The following is a 14,327-nucleotide window of genomic DNA, read 5'->3' on the forward strand; positions in this document are numbered from 1 at the left end:
AAAGGGCAGCCTGTGTAGAGGAGGAGTCCAAAGTCCCGGGTTCAAGGCCTCCTGAGCCTTTGTTTTTCATCTGTGAAATGGAGCCGATGACACCTGCCCTGTCTGGCCACAGGAAGTTTGTGAGACCCAAGTGAGCACATGTATCTCGAAATCCTCTATAAAGTAAATCGTGACCGTCAGTCACTTCCTAAGTATGTGCTGTGCACCTGCCATGTGCGCGGCTCAGTGGCGGATGGCAAGGGGACGAGAACCAATGTCTCACTATAACCTCTGGGGTCAGCCCTCACCCAGGCTGGCCCAGCTGCCCGCTGCTTCCACACCCCTCACCCGTCCAGAGAAAGCCAAGCCCCACTACCCCTGGCTGGTGAAACCACGAGTCTCTTTGACATGCCTTTCACTACCCCTTGCCAATTCCAGAAAGCAATTTTATGAGTTTCTTGTTCCTCTTTGCCCCTCTGCTAAGCTTCCCCAAGAAGTATCCCTTTCTGGATCAGGACACGGGACAGAGCTTGGTGCCTCTCTTCCTTTGCCTGCGTCTGCACGGCATCATCAAAGGTAAGCCCCCCCCCGAGCGAGGGCCTCCTAGGAAGGCTTTTGGGGACCTGCTCCCCACCCCCTCCCAGGAACTCCCGGGAAAGACCCAGCTGGCGTTTTTAAAGGAATACGCTGAGCGATGGCACTGTCACTTCCCAGTTGCATGACTTTGGGACAGTCACATGCCTGTCTGGTCTGTGTCCCTGTCTGTAAAGTGGGGGATAGTCAGGGCTTCTGTGAAGTATGATAGTGGATGAAGGGCCCTATGGATTGTGAAAGCGTGTGCAGCTGAAAGCGTGAGTGCCATGGAGCCACATGCCCTGCCTCTTAGAGCAGCATCCCCTCCGGGTCAAGCACTCGGCAGTCGGGGAGAAGCCTATGGATCTGTGTTCCAGACCTGGCTTTCTCAGCCTCGTGCGCTGGGTCTGGCAGAGGCCTCTGAGACTTGGAAAGAGGAGGAAACTACTCGGGAATGTGTTTGGGGCTGTCCACGTGGCCCCCCCAGGGAGACCTTCATCAATGAAAGGACATTTAGAAAATTTTTCAAAGCTATTTCCAGTTATCCAGGTATAATGCGTAACTCTAAAACCCAGGGATCGTTGATGGACCCCAGGTAGTTTTGTCCAAGTTGCTTCTAGACACCCCAAAGACACCAACGATCAGAACCCACCCCACCCTTCTGGGGCAGGATTTCGGCCGGGGGGCTGGGAACACTTGGTGGGAAAGTGCTCGGTGCGGTCCCATTTGGGCTCCACGCACCTTATGATCCCTGGGGGCCCTGGTTAGACCTTCCCATCCTCAACCCTCAACTTCCTTTCTCTCTCTGTAAATTAGACTTCGGCCGGTCTGGGATGAATACATCTATAAAAATGTTCTCTTTGTGTTTCTTCCAAGGCAAAACTCTGGAGGAGTTAAGGCACGTTAATTTCTTCCCGGAGTCCTGGCTGATGCGGGTTACGGCCAACCATTACCACGCAGTGAGTTACCAGCTCAGCAAGGAAGCAATTATTGAAATTTATTGCTTTTCTGACTTGGCTTTTTCTGGAGACGTGTTTTACAGTTGGGACCTCTGGGCCCTTGAGGTCGGGATGTGTCTGGCTCCTCCTCCAGGGCAGTAGGGAAAGCCAAGCCCAGAGGGGCAGAGGGAGGAGGCCCAGGATGGGAGCCCAGATGTCCTGCGCGTGTGTACTATTGACCCGGAGCCTGATATGGGGTCCCGGAGCACTGGCCCCACTGCCCTCCTGACCAAGACACCCATGTAACATGTGCCTTTTATTGGGAATTGTTAAAATGCAGAGAAATTGAAAGAAAGAAAAGACATACCCTCAGACCCATCACCCAGAGACAACCACTGCTAAGATCTTATTGTGTTTTATTGGCTGCAAACTCTTCCGCCAAGAGCATCAGCTATGAACAATGCCACTTGGCCTTTCCTTTAGTGTAGAAACTTTGCGATGTTCCTAACTGTTAGCTGTTATAAATGCCTGTATGATAAACATATTTGCACGTGACAGTTTATTTTACTCTACTTAAAATTATTTTCTTATAGGAGATTCTCAAGAATAGAAAATAGTGGCCCAAAAAGGAACATTCATTTTTGTTCTTGTACACATTAAAAATTTAGGACCAAATTACCCTTCCCCCGGTAATGAATGAGCTCACCTCACTTTACACACGCTCAGCCATGTGGGGCGTTTTTGGATCACTTTTGTTCATTGAGAAGTGAACAATGGAATCTCGTTTTTCAATATGCATTTCTTTTACTACGAGTACATATGAATATTTTTTCCATGGGGCATTTCCCCCTTTGTGAATTGTCTCTGTGAACTGTTGTACTTCTTGTGTTTCTAATCGTGCATTTTTAGGGATGAAGTAGGGCAGTGTTTGAGTTCTGAAGGTTTATGAGTCACTGGTTAAAATTCAATTCAGCCCAACAAATACCTATTGTAACGGGCAAACCACAGTGCCCAGTGCCCCCGCACGCCAGATAATGACTCCATGGAACCGAGTCTCTCCGGGACGTAACTCAGATCTGTGCTCTAACAGCGGAGTTGAGGCGGGAGACCATCCTTGGGGCTGGAAACCTCAGGAAGTCCCCCCGACCCCTTCTGTTCTTCTGACCCAGCCTACCCCCTTCCTTTCACCCCATGCTGCCGGTGTCATGGAGCTGGCCATGTGGGATCATGCTTGTGACTCCATGGCCATCATCATTCTCTGCATCGTGATCAGGCTACTCACGTACACATTTTATCTCCCTGTTCTCAGGCGTGTTTCTCGCTCTCATCTTTGCATTGATGAGAATCCCTCTCAAAGCACTGAGCGCAATACCTGGCACATAGTAGGCTTCAACGAATACTGCAGCCTAGACTAGTGGCTGAGTGTGAGCTCCAGAGACAGAACTCTTTTTCAGGCATGGGCGGGGTTGTGGGATCAGCGAACTGACGTGCAGATAGTGAGAGACGCCGGTGTCCAGGTGAACTTGTGTGCTTCTCTTTCAGCTGGAGAGTGGGGGCGACATGGCCCACGTGAAAGATCTAACCACCCAGGCTATGAGATTCGGGCTGCTCTTTAAACAGGTACAGACCACTGGGCCCAAGCGAGGGGGAGGACCATCCCCTTCCACACTTGGTTAAGGACTTTTGTTTAATCGCTTCTTACCTCTCTTAGGGAGGCCAGGGTAGAAAAGGAAATTGTTGTGTCTCCTTCTGCATGCTTGCCACACCCTAGGAGAGAAAATCCACAAGGCAGGGGCCTGGGACAGGCCATTCAATGACATGGTGTACACATCCAAAATTTCCCCTTGGGGGGACCCCCTGTCCTAGTTTTCCAGGGATGGAAGAGTTTCCCTGGGATGCAGGGCTTTCTGTTCTAAAACCAGGAAAGACTTAGGAAAACTGGGATAAATTGGTCATTCTCTTCCCCACAAACATCAAGACTTACCAACTGCTCAGTGAGAGATTCCACTCCAAGCCTATCTTTACGGTTACAAGGGAGAACCTCTTCTGGGTGGGTATTTTGATGGGTCCCCCAAATCCAAGCAGTCAGGGAGCTTGGCTGCAAGGCTTCTGGGCACTCAGCCACCAGGGGAGTATGCAGGGCCAGTGCCAGCATTCTATCTTGAGTTATTGTGATAGGCACAGTTCTCTAAGAAATTGCTGCTCTCCGAGTTGTTAAAGCCACCCCAGTAGTGATCTCAAAAGAATTTGTGTTTCAGGGACTCGGGGCTCTGGATCTATCATCAGAGACTCCCCTCTGGGTCAGTCCTGGATGGGCTGGGTCTCCCCCCTTGCTTGCAGAGACCTGCCTAAATGGACAGACTGCTGACTACAGGGATTAGGATACCTTGCAATACCATGATTATGGGGGTGTCTTTTAGGCCCATCAAATTAGAGCAAATGCTTTGTTCCCAAGGTCTGCAGGACCCTGAACAATCTAAGAACATGCCTGACTCATTCTTCTCCCCGCTAGACGATGCACAGAGCAGTTAATATGTCACTGAGAGCTAACCTCAGTGATTTGTGAAGTCACTACAGTTTGGTGCTTCCTGGGCTAAAATTGCTGTTGTGTTTTAAATCAGCTGTCAAATTAGTCACTTTTGTTTTAGCTAGAATTTGTTTTACTGTGTCCTCTTGCCGTTGAACACTGAAGATTTTTTCCCTGTCACTTTGTTGTTTATCCTTCCCAATTTAGGAGTATACAACTCATTCAGAAATTATTGCCGTATATGGATTCTTCTTTGAGATAAAGGGAATCAAACATGATACTACGTCTTATAGTTTTTACATGCAGGTAAGAAGGACAGAGCCCGGGAAAGGTGTGTCTCTGAAGTACTCTTTTCGATACAGAGTCAATGCATACTAAATCAATCATAACCGATGAATCGTTTGTTAATAATGACCATGGAACATGTTGTAAGCCCGGTACTAATCATGGTCCTCCGACATGATGTCATTTGATTTATACAACCTTGGGAGGCTGCTAACAGATGGAGCTCTCCACACTGAAGGTCTTCATGTTCCTATGGCCTCTATTGACAAAGCTGGGGTTAAATTCTAGACTCGGACTCCACATTTGGGGCTCAGTTCCTCTTCAGTTCAAACATGGTGGGGGATCCTTTACAGATGGCCCCTCTTCAATGGAGGTAACACGTAGTGCCCACAAGGGAAGCGGGAGTGGTCTTGTTGAGCAGGGCGGTGGACGGGACACTGGGGAAGTCAGGAGGGCAGAGGGCTTCGCCTCAGTGCTCCTGCTAGACTTCTGGAAGAGCACCGTGTTTAAGAGCAGAGAGTCGAAGTCAAGCTGCCTGGTGAGCTGGGTGACCTTGGCAAACCCATGAACCTCCCTATGTCCAGCGTCCTGAGCTTTAAGATGGAGAAGGTAATAGGACCTACCACACTTCGTTGTGGGCAGTATTACTCTGTTAATTTGTGCAAAGGCCGTGGCACGGGGCCTGACATAAAAAGCGCTCTGTGATGATGATGACATTGACCATGACAAGTATGACCAGGAACCACTGCATTCCACTTAGGATTTGCTTTATAATTCTCTAAGACATCAAGCTCCTTGAGAAACCCTATCTCATTCATCTTTTTCTTATCACCACTAATCATAGTACCCGGCAGGCAGGGGACGGAGGTTTGTGTCGTGAGTGGATAAGTGGGTAAATGCATGAGTGAAGAGAACGGAGTTTCAGCCCCAGCTTTGCCATTACCTCATTACGTGCCCTTGAGTGAGTCACATCTCTTCCTTGCGTCAGTTCTTGGTCTTCAGTGACTCAGGCACTTTCCTCCATAATGGAATTTACTGGATGGAAGAGGTGAATTCTGTAACAGCACCCGTTGAAATGCTCATGTGAATACGATGTTGGTTTTTAAATTCGGACCAAGCAATAGTGAAGACCTTCCAATTCAACACAGCTTGACTTAAAGGCATTTTTCTGGGTTCACCAAACCCCCATCTGTGAGCCAGTGGTTTTGTTTGGTGAGGGCTCTGCCACCCGCTGACTCACCGGCAGGAGCTCTCAGGAAATGGGGCCCTGGGTAAATACCCTCCTTGCTCTGCACACACATTATACAGGAGAGTCAATGAACCACGTTTTGCTAACTCTGGGTCACCCCGGTTTCAGTTCCACCTGAGGTGGATCACCCTCTTTGCAGAGAGTAAGGCACACCAACCTGGGGTTCCCGTCCTCGCTCTGTGAGCACGGCCCCGTCAGCCTGAGAGCGGAGCGCTTGGTGAAGTACGAGATCAGAGCCCAGACCCTGGTGGACGGCAAGTGGCAGGAGTTCAGGACCAACCAGATCACCCAGAAGTTTGGCTTCGTCAAGCCATCCTGCAAAAGCCATGTGAGTGTGGGTCTTTGACTTTTCTCCTTAATGTCCTTTGTGCTCTTTCTCTCTTCCACCCCTTGTTGGGGGTCCCTGGCTTCACACCTCCAGTGATCTCTAGGGGATGCTTGCTCACTTTCTAAAAGATAATCACAGCTCCACACCACGCTAAAGACAGATCTTGAAAGAAACCTGACAACGTTGAAAGCTCTCACTATAATGCCAGATCCGTTTTATAAATGTCGAAAGGTACCGTATTGGAGGAGGGAAATTTGGTGGAGTGTACCTGCCACCACTGGTCTGCTGTGGCCTGCAGATCACCTGTCACATGCACCAAGCTCCGTGGCCTGGCCCGCCTGCCTCAGTGGCCACACCAGCATCCGGTGTATTCCCTCCCTGGCCTGGCTCCTGACAGGAGAAATCCAAAGACTGCCCGAGAGCCCGTCTGTCATCCTAGAAGGAACCTGTGAATTCCAGGATGTCCGGGGGCCTCCCTTGCTGCCCTGTGGGGAATGGGACTCAGCTTTAAGCCAGGGAGTCGTTCCCAGTCCTGACTGCACATCCGAACACTTGGCCCTTTGCATGGTCTGCAGGCCTGAGCGCCACCCAGCGCCTGAGACCCACGGTGGGGCCCAGGCATCGGTGGTGTTGAAAGTTTTCCAAGCTATTCTCTGTGATGTCAGATATCAGAATAGCAGTTTCCCTTGTGGAGCTGGGAGCAGGGAGGCCAGGATATTGGCCAGGTGAGAATGTGAAGAGGATTTCTGAGGTGCCTGAAATGTTCTTTGTGAAAATCCACCAAGCCGGACCCTTAAGAAGTGTGTACTTTATTGTATTTATGTTATACTTAAATTTTTTAGAGTTTGTTTTAAAGACCTTCCCCAGGTGGTTCGAATGTGCAGCCAGAGTTGGGAATGACCGCCTTACACAACTGTGAGGACCTCCCTCTCCCCTCCTCAAGAGGGCAATTGTGTTTATCCTAAAAGCCCCATTTGCTTTGTTTTGTTTCATCTTTTAGGCCCTGAAAGTCCAAACCGTGGGCATCCCAATCTATGCAAGTTTTTCATTCATCTTCCCAATATCTTGACAATTTCCAGAAGAATCTATGGGATTTTTCTTTATTCCACCAGTCTACATTAAAGAAAATAAAATGACATCGAAGGGACCGCTCAAGCGTTCAGTTGACTTTCCTAGTTGGCCGTGGTCTTAGTAGAACTTTCGCCCATTGTCTCAGTCGGGCTGCTGTCACAGAGTACCACACGCTGGGGGGCTTACAAACAGCAGACATTTATTGCTCACAATTCTGGAGGCCAGGCATCCAAGATCAAGATGCTGGCACATTCAGGATAGGCCTGGAGAGGACTTGCTTCCTGGTTCATAGACGGCCGTCTTCTCGCTGGGTCCTTACATGGTGGAAGGGACAAGGGGACTCTCTGGGGCCACTGGAAGGGTTAGCGTGGTGCCCATGTGACCTAATCAGTTCCCAAAGGCCCCACCTCCTAATACTTTGGGGGGTTAAGATTGAACTCAGGTGTTCCGGGGAGACATTCAAACCAGAGTACCATATTTGTATCATTTGCGGATGGAAAATACCAGACCTGAGTCCACTCACCGTCCTTGACCGCAGAGCACTTGGAGGCCAGCCCTAACTTGTTGCCTGTGCAGGAGCACTGTGATAGGAGCATCAGCACAGGACACACCTGACTTCTGTCCCTAGAGTTTTGGTGCAGCCAGAACAAGAGGCAGGAAGGGAAGGGAGCAATTACAAGGTACTGGGTGACTTATTGACCATCTGCCTTTTTAAATGGAGCTCAGTCGTTTGGAGAAAATGAGGTAGAGAGCCTTTCTTCCCACTTTGTGGATCAGTGTTCTACTGCAGTGTAACAAAGTACCATAAATTCAGTGGCTTAAAACAAAACACATTTATTATTTTACAGTTGTTGCGGGTCAGGAGTCCAGGTAGCTTTGCTGGGTCCCCTGTTCAGGGTCTCACAAGTCTACAGTCTAGGGGCGGCAGGGCTGTGTTCTCATCTGAAGGCATGACTGGGGAGAACCCATGTCCAAGCTCATGAGGTTGGCAGATTCATTTTCTTGCAGCTGCATAACTGAGGGCCTGGCTGCTTACTGGCTGTTGGGAGAAGGCCGTCCAGGCCCCAGTGGCCCCCACAGTCCCCTGCTGGGCATCTCTCTCTATAGACATTTCAAAGCATGGCTGTTTGTCCTTCAAGGCCAGTAGGAGAGTCTCTCTCATGCTAGTCTGCTGAGACTGTCTTGTATGATGTAGGGTAACCTTGGGAGTGACATCCCATCTCCTTAGCCATATTCTGTAGACTAGAAGTGAGTCACATGTTCCACCCACACTCAAGGGAAGAGAATTATACAAGGGGTCATCTCGAGGTCCACCGCAGTGGGTTATCCAGTGTCTTTGGAAAAGTGCTGGAGCATCCTTGGTGCTATGCAGACAGCAAGGTGGGTAAATTTAGTCTAATGATCGCCTTAGAATCAGACATGGGCTGAAGGAAATCCTTCCCAGCAGAGGATTGATGCTCTGTGCAGTGTGGCCTGGGAGAGAGAGAGGCTGGTGGGAAGATGGGAAGGCAGCCCAGTGGAGGATTTGGAGGAGAGGAACTGGTGCATTCGTTCCCGGGGCATCCCCACGTCTCTTCTGCAAGTCCTGTCCCGTCTCCCTCACCAGCTTGCTTCTGGCCAGGTCCATCCCATAGGAAGTGGTGGCAGGGGCTTAAAGGACAAGAGACTGGGAGAAGTCAGACATTTTCAGCAATGGCTGTGTTTTCTCTATGGCTTCTGCCTGGCAGCCTCCTGCCACGGTCCCAGTGCCACCAAATGGCCCTGCTTCTGGGTCTGTGTCACTTCGGCCCAAGGGGCAGTACAGGCTTCCTTCTGCTGGTCTCTGGGTTTCCCCATTCTCCTGTTTGCCTTCTTAGTTCTTCCTTCATCCCCATAATCAGTTCTCAGTATCCTATTTATACTGTCTGAAATCCCTGGAGTCCTGTGTGCTTTCCAGACAAATTCCTGTTATAAAGGGTTTTGATAAGCTGGTCAGTGTGGCCCAGTGGGGTAGATTGTTAGAAAGCACAGCCTTGATTATTCTTCCTATCCCTGCAGGGCTGGAGCAAGGGTGGGGCAAATGAGGCATGTACCTTGCATCAAAATACTCAGGAATTCAGATAAATAATATTTAAATAAATTTTTAAAAAACACTAAAAATCTATGATGCAGGTTGATGATTACCAGAAGATGAACACACATGTATAACCAGCTCCCAGATCAAAAACGGAAAGAGCGTGGTCCACACCCCAGACGCCCCGCTCCCCGTCACTATGCTCCCAGCCACTACCCCTCGAAAGTAAACCCTATCCTGATTCTCACCATTAATGAATTTGGCCATTTTGTTTGCATACTGTGTAGACAGTATCTTACAGCACGTGGTCTTCCATGCCTGCATTCTTACGTTCAACGTCTTGTTTAAGAGATTCATTTATGTTTCTATAGGGAGCTATGGTTTCTTTCCAAATAAGCATGATAGTTTCCTTTCTCATTTTTTAAAACACATAGTGTTATTTCTAATAATATTGGCTTGTCAAAGACGAAAATAAGAAAACACAAGGAGGAAAATAAAAGCCTGGCAACTCCCATCACTCAGAAGTCTGGTAGGCAGCCTCTTGGGATTCTTTTCAGAGGCACTCAGGTTTTCTGCCGGGCAAAATGGGATGATTCAGATCATCTTCCTTAGAACCTATTTTTTTTTTCTCGAGAACAAAGCAGATTGGTTTCTTTAACAGAGGAGCACAGTATTTTGGAAAGAAGACCATGATGTTATTTGCCTCACCTCCAAACTAATTGTGCTAAGTCAGAAAAGACACTTGTCACTTAACCCTCAGTGAACATTGCTTGTCTATAAAAAGCGTCCCTCTTGGGACCGTGAGCCGGCGCCGCTGCTGTGCGGGGACAGCCCCTGTACAGGCCGCCGGCCGACACGTGGATGGCTCTGGAGAAAGAGCAGCGTCGGGGCATTTTTCTGCAGTCCTATGGGATGATGGAGAAGATAAGAATTAGAAACCTCGGAAAAGCAAGTCTGTCATTGTCCAGGAGAGAAGAAGCTGTTTGGAGGCACGGAGACAGGAATGATGGCCCACGTTCCAAGCGAAGCAACAGTTCTGGCTTAGCCTTCTGGAATATGCAAACTCATGATCCTGGGGTTGGCAGGAGTGGGAGAAACTTGCAATACAGCAATGCCAAAAATGCCTCCCTGAGGTAAGTAGCAAAGCTGTGAGGGGTGCAAAAGCCAGGGGGGTAGGACAAAGGTAACCCGCAAAATGATAGGGTCAGGGTCCGATGGGTAGGGCTCCATCTCCTGCCTCCAGAACCAGCAACAGAAGGGCCAGAGGAAGAAACCCCGGAGGTGTCAGTGAGAGGGGCCCTTTGACATCATTTCTACCCTCTCTTTGTCAATGGGGGAAACTGAGGCTCAGCGAGCTGGAGTGACCGTTCTGGTTGGAAGACGTTTACTAAGCCCCTCTGACCCATGAGGCCCTTGACACCCACCTTCGCGATGACTTCTTGCAGCCCTTCATGAATCAGGTGTATTTTCCACATCCGGTAAGAGTAGAAGCTGAGCCCGCAGAGAGTGACGCATTTATGGGTCCCGGTTCCTCAGAGTGGCAGGGCTGCGATGCCCTCGGGCCAGGCCACGGGGCCGATGTATTTCCATCTCCCTCCATGACCCACTGGAAAGAGGTGACGTGTTTTAGGGTGCTTAATTCAAGAATTTTTGAACATCTACCGTCCTTTCAACAGAATGCTGGGCCATGCCACGTAGGGTGCTGTCGCATCGGAAATGCCATGTGATTCTGTGATTCTGACCAAAGCATTGGGACAGGGTGAGGGCGGTCTCATTGAGCAGGTAGCCCAGCAGTGGGCCTTGGAGGGTGGGCAGCGTCCTTGCAGGGGGAGGACAGATAGGAAGCAGCACCTGGGTGGAGCTCAAACAGCTGGGAGCAGGCAGGTCTCCAGGTCCGAGGCTCTTGGACTGAATCCTCCGCCGGATCCCCTGGGAGCCGGTGCAAGAGCGGGTGCCAGGGCCCCAGCTGGGAGAGCCTGACGTTGCGATCTAGGGGCCCCCCAGGGACCTGCGCTTTGACAGGCTTCTTGGAAGACCCTGATGCCTTCTGTCCGCCTCTGCACCCGGAGACTCCAATCTGCAGATGTCAATCCCAGTGCAGGATCCCCGCTCTGTAACACACACACCCGACGGCCTCCCCGACCTGGCGAGAGAAATCCGACCCCACCGACAAACCTGTGAATCTATTTCACCACACCGGCTGATTTTGTTTTTACAGCCAATTTCCTGCAATAGGAAGGAACAACCTTAGGGAGGCACCCTGGCAGGGCTGACCCACTCGTGGTCATCCAGAGCCCACCCCTTTCCACTAGGGGGCGAGGTCCGCCTCAAAAAATGGGAACCAGACTTTTATTGGCAGAAATGGGCAAGCAAAACCTTTATATTGCAGTCTTCCTTGCTTTGTAGTCAAAAGTGAACCTTGTACGTCCTGGGTGAGGCGCTGGTTCTTTGAACATCTGAGGTGCTCACATCATAACGTCTCTTAACTCGGGAAGTGTGAGCCTTGAGACAAAATTCTTAAGATGATCTTACAAGCTCTTCCCTTTGTGAGAACTTCTTCGACTAGAATTTTAAACCCCACAGTCACGATGCCCGAAGCAGTGACCGTGAGTGCTGGTCAGCATAACCTGTTGTGTGCCGCGCCCATGACCACCTCTCTCTCTGCTCCTCTCATCACCCACCATCTGGCTCACCTCCCCAGACCCTCCCCTCCTCCCCTCCCCTCCCCTCCCCTCTGGAGAGCCAGACAGGAGTCCTTCTGTGCGCAGCAACTCCTTGGGGTCTTGAAGTCAAACAGACAAGAATTTGGGTCCCAGCTCTGCCCTTTACTTGCTGTGTAGCCTCAGGCAAGTCGCCTAACCTCTCGGAGCCTCAGAGCCTGATCTGAAGTTGTCAAGAAATCCTGTGGGGTTTCTTTTTATTTGTTTTAAGATTTTATTTATGTATTTGTCAGAGAGAAACAGAGAGAGAGAGAGCACAAGCAGGGGGAGCAGCAGGCAGAGGGAAAAGCAGGCTCCCTGCTGAATAAGGAACCCAGTGTGGGACTCGATCCCAGGACCCTGGGATCATGACTTGAGCTTCACCGACTGAGCCACCCAGGCGCCCCGGGAAACCCTGTAGTTAAGTGTTAAATAAGTTGATGTGTGATTTGTAAAGCACCGAGCGCAGAGTAGGAGCTTAATACAGTTTATCCCTGTTTTCCCCTCATGGCTTGGAGTCATTTAGTACTTGGTGAAGGTTAAGATGGACGCCATGATCTGGGCTAGTTTCTTTCCTTCTCTGGGCCCGCTTTCCCTGACACAAAATGAAAAGGTTAAACTAGGTGCTCTTGTGGACCTTTCCAGCTGCAATCTTTGAGTTTTCTGATTCCGTGAGTGGAGGAGAATGGAAAGGAATGGCTGAGCCTGTGCAGCAGGAGAAGGAGGGCCTGGGGAAGAAATGAACTGTCTTACTTTTCCATAGGCTCATTGGAATGAGAAGGAATTAGAAAGAGTAAGAGGTACTTTTTTCCTCTCTCCTTTTTAGAGGGTTTTGCATCCTGGAGGCTGGTGTGTCTGTGGGGCCAGAGAGGAGAGAGGAAGTTTTTGCTCTTACAAGCCTAGGCTGGGAAGGGGAGTGCTGGGGGCTGCCAAGCGGCTGGGGCGTGGGTGGGCTCCCCAGGGACCGGGGGGGGGGTCCAGAGCTCCATCTGCCATACAGGGTGTTGGTGTACGTTGTGCTAGAGGCTGGTCCACAGACCCTGAGGCCTGGAGAGCTGGGGCAGGGAGGGCAGCCCGCCCTGAAGGAGGCAGAGAGGGAGAAACCTCTGTGAGGGAATCCTCGGGGGTAGAGCCATCCACCGAACTTTCCGCAATCATGGTAACGTCCTATATCCACCCGGTCCAATATGGTAACCACTCGTCATGTGCGGCTGCTGAGTACTTGACATGTGGCCAGTGGACTGAGCAACTGAATTTTTAATTTTATTTCCTTTTAATGTATTTAAATTTAAATGGCTGTAAGTGTAAGTTGGAGCGGGATGACAGCAGGACCCAGCACGGGGCGAGGACCGGGTCCTTCCTGATTCTGGAATCCCTCCAGGTACGGAGGCTCTCAGTCACCCCCCAGGCCCCCACACAGTGGCGGACTGCTGGCTGAAGGCCACCTCCGAGGGCAGAGAGAAGGCGTGCTGGGAGAAAGAAAGGTTCTAATGCCAGGACAGCAAACTCAGCCCTGTATGGTGGGATGCCATTGGTACCCTGCTTCTTGTACCAGCATGCATCGTTATTTAAATTTTAATAAGTTAAAATGAAATGAAATTAACAATGGAATTTCTCCAACGAATTTCAAGTGCTCAGTGGCCACACGTGGCTGGGAGCTACCGTATGGGGCCCGAGGGATAGAGGACAAAAGACTTCCCTGGCTCAACTTCGTGACTTTGAATGAGTCATGTGCCCTATGCGCTTTCATTCGCTGACTCATTCTTTCATTCCACAGACTTCTAGTGGCCACTCCTTTGGGTTAAGTTTTCAAAGGTGAACAGCACAGGCCCTCCCCTCACGGAGCCCACAGAGTAGGAGAGACAGGTGTTGATGGATGCCTGAGAGCCCTGAGGAGGGGGAGCCCAGTTCTTTCAAAGAATAAAACGGAGAAAGCTGGCCGAGACCCCAGGCGGGTGGGGGGGGTGAGGCCCAGGAAGGACCCTCCCCAGGGAGGTGACGCTTAGGCCGAGCCAGGAAGTAGGAGCAGAGTGAAAACAGATTGGGCAGAGAAATCAATCCGAGCAGAGACAAAGGAGATAAGAGGGTGCTTCGGGCTGGGGGAGGAGGAGGCTGGGAAGAGGGGGCGCGACAGCTAAGGGGCACAGGATTTCTGTTCGGGCAATGAGAATGTTCTACTGTGGACTGAGGGTGTTGGCTGCACACCTCCGAACGTGCTAAAAACCATGGAACACTGCACGTAACTGGGTGAATCGTGCGAAACACGATCTATCTCAATAAAGCCGTTAAAAGTGAAAAAAGGAGGAGGTGGGGAAAGCCTCAAGCCCCAATGACAACATGTGCAACCATGTCTAGAAGACAGAGAAGGAGGCCAAGTGTCCAGAGCCAGTGGAGTAAGCAGAAGAAACGGCCGGAGCGGAGGGTGAGTCGGACCTCAGAGGGACCTGGAAGCCGCGGCAGGGATTTTGGTCTTTCTCCACATAGCAGCCGGGAGCATTGAAGAGTTGTTCAGCCTGGGCCTGACCTGATGAAATTTGCATTGTGAAAAAAATCGTTCCGGATGATATATGGCAAAAGGAGTGGGGGTGGGCGCAGAGCAGGACTGAGCACANTAGATTATCGGTG

General features: G+C 50.5%; 1 protein-coding gene across 1 annotated transcript in view; it reads left to right on the forward strand.

The window, feature by feature from the left end:
* BTBD16 (BTB domain containing 16) overlaps nucleotides 1–7,017 on the forward strand; it is a 48,380-nt gene extending 41,363 nt beyond the window's left edge. Inside the window, exons 11-16 of the mRNA XM_011231390.3 lie at nucleotides 464–555; nucleotides 1,429–1,511; nucleotides 3,033–3,110; nucleotides 4,225–4,323; nucleotides 5,691–5,879; nucleotides 6,880–7,017. Coding sequence (XP_011229692.2) covers nucleotides 464–555; nucleotides 1,429–1,511; nucleotides 3,033–3,110; nucleotides 4,225–4,323; nucleotides 5,691–5,879; nucleotides 6,880–6,948 — 610 coding nt within the window. The 3' untranslated portion in view covers nucleotides 6,949–7,017. The remainder of the gene's footprint in view (nucleotides 1–463; nucleotides 556–1,428; nucleotides 1,512–3,032; nucleotides 3,111–4,224; nucleotides 4,324–5,690; nucleotides 5,880–6,879) is intronic.
* Nucleotides 7,018–14,327: the final 7,310 nt, after the last annotated feature.

The sequence above is a fragment of the Ailuropoda melanoleuca genome, chromosome 6 (genome assembly GCF_002007445.2).
Source record: "Ailuropoda melanoleuca isolate Jingjing chromosome 6, ASM200744v2, whole genome shotgun sequence".
Lineage (NCBI taxonomy): Eukaryota > Metazoa > Chordata > Mammalia > Carnivora > Ursidae > Ailuropoda > Ailuropoda melanoleuca.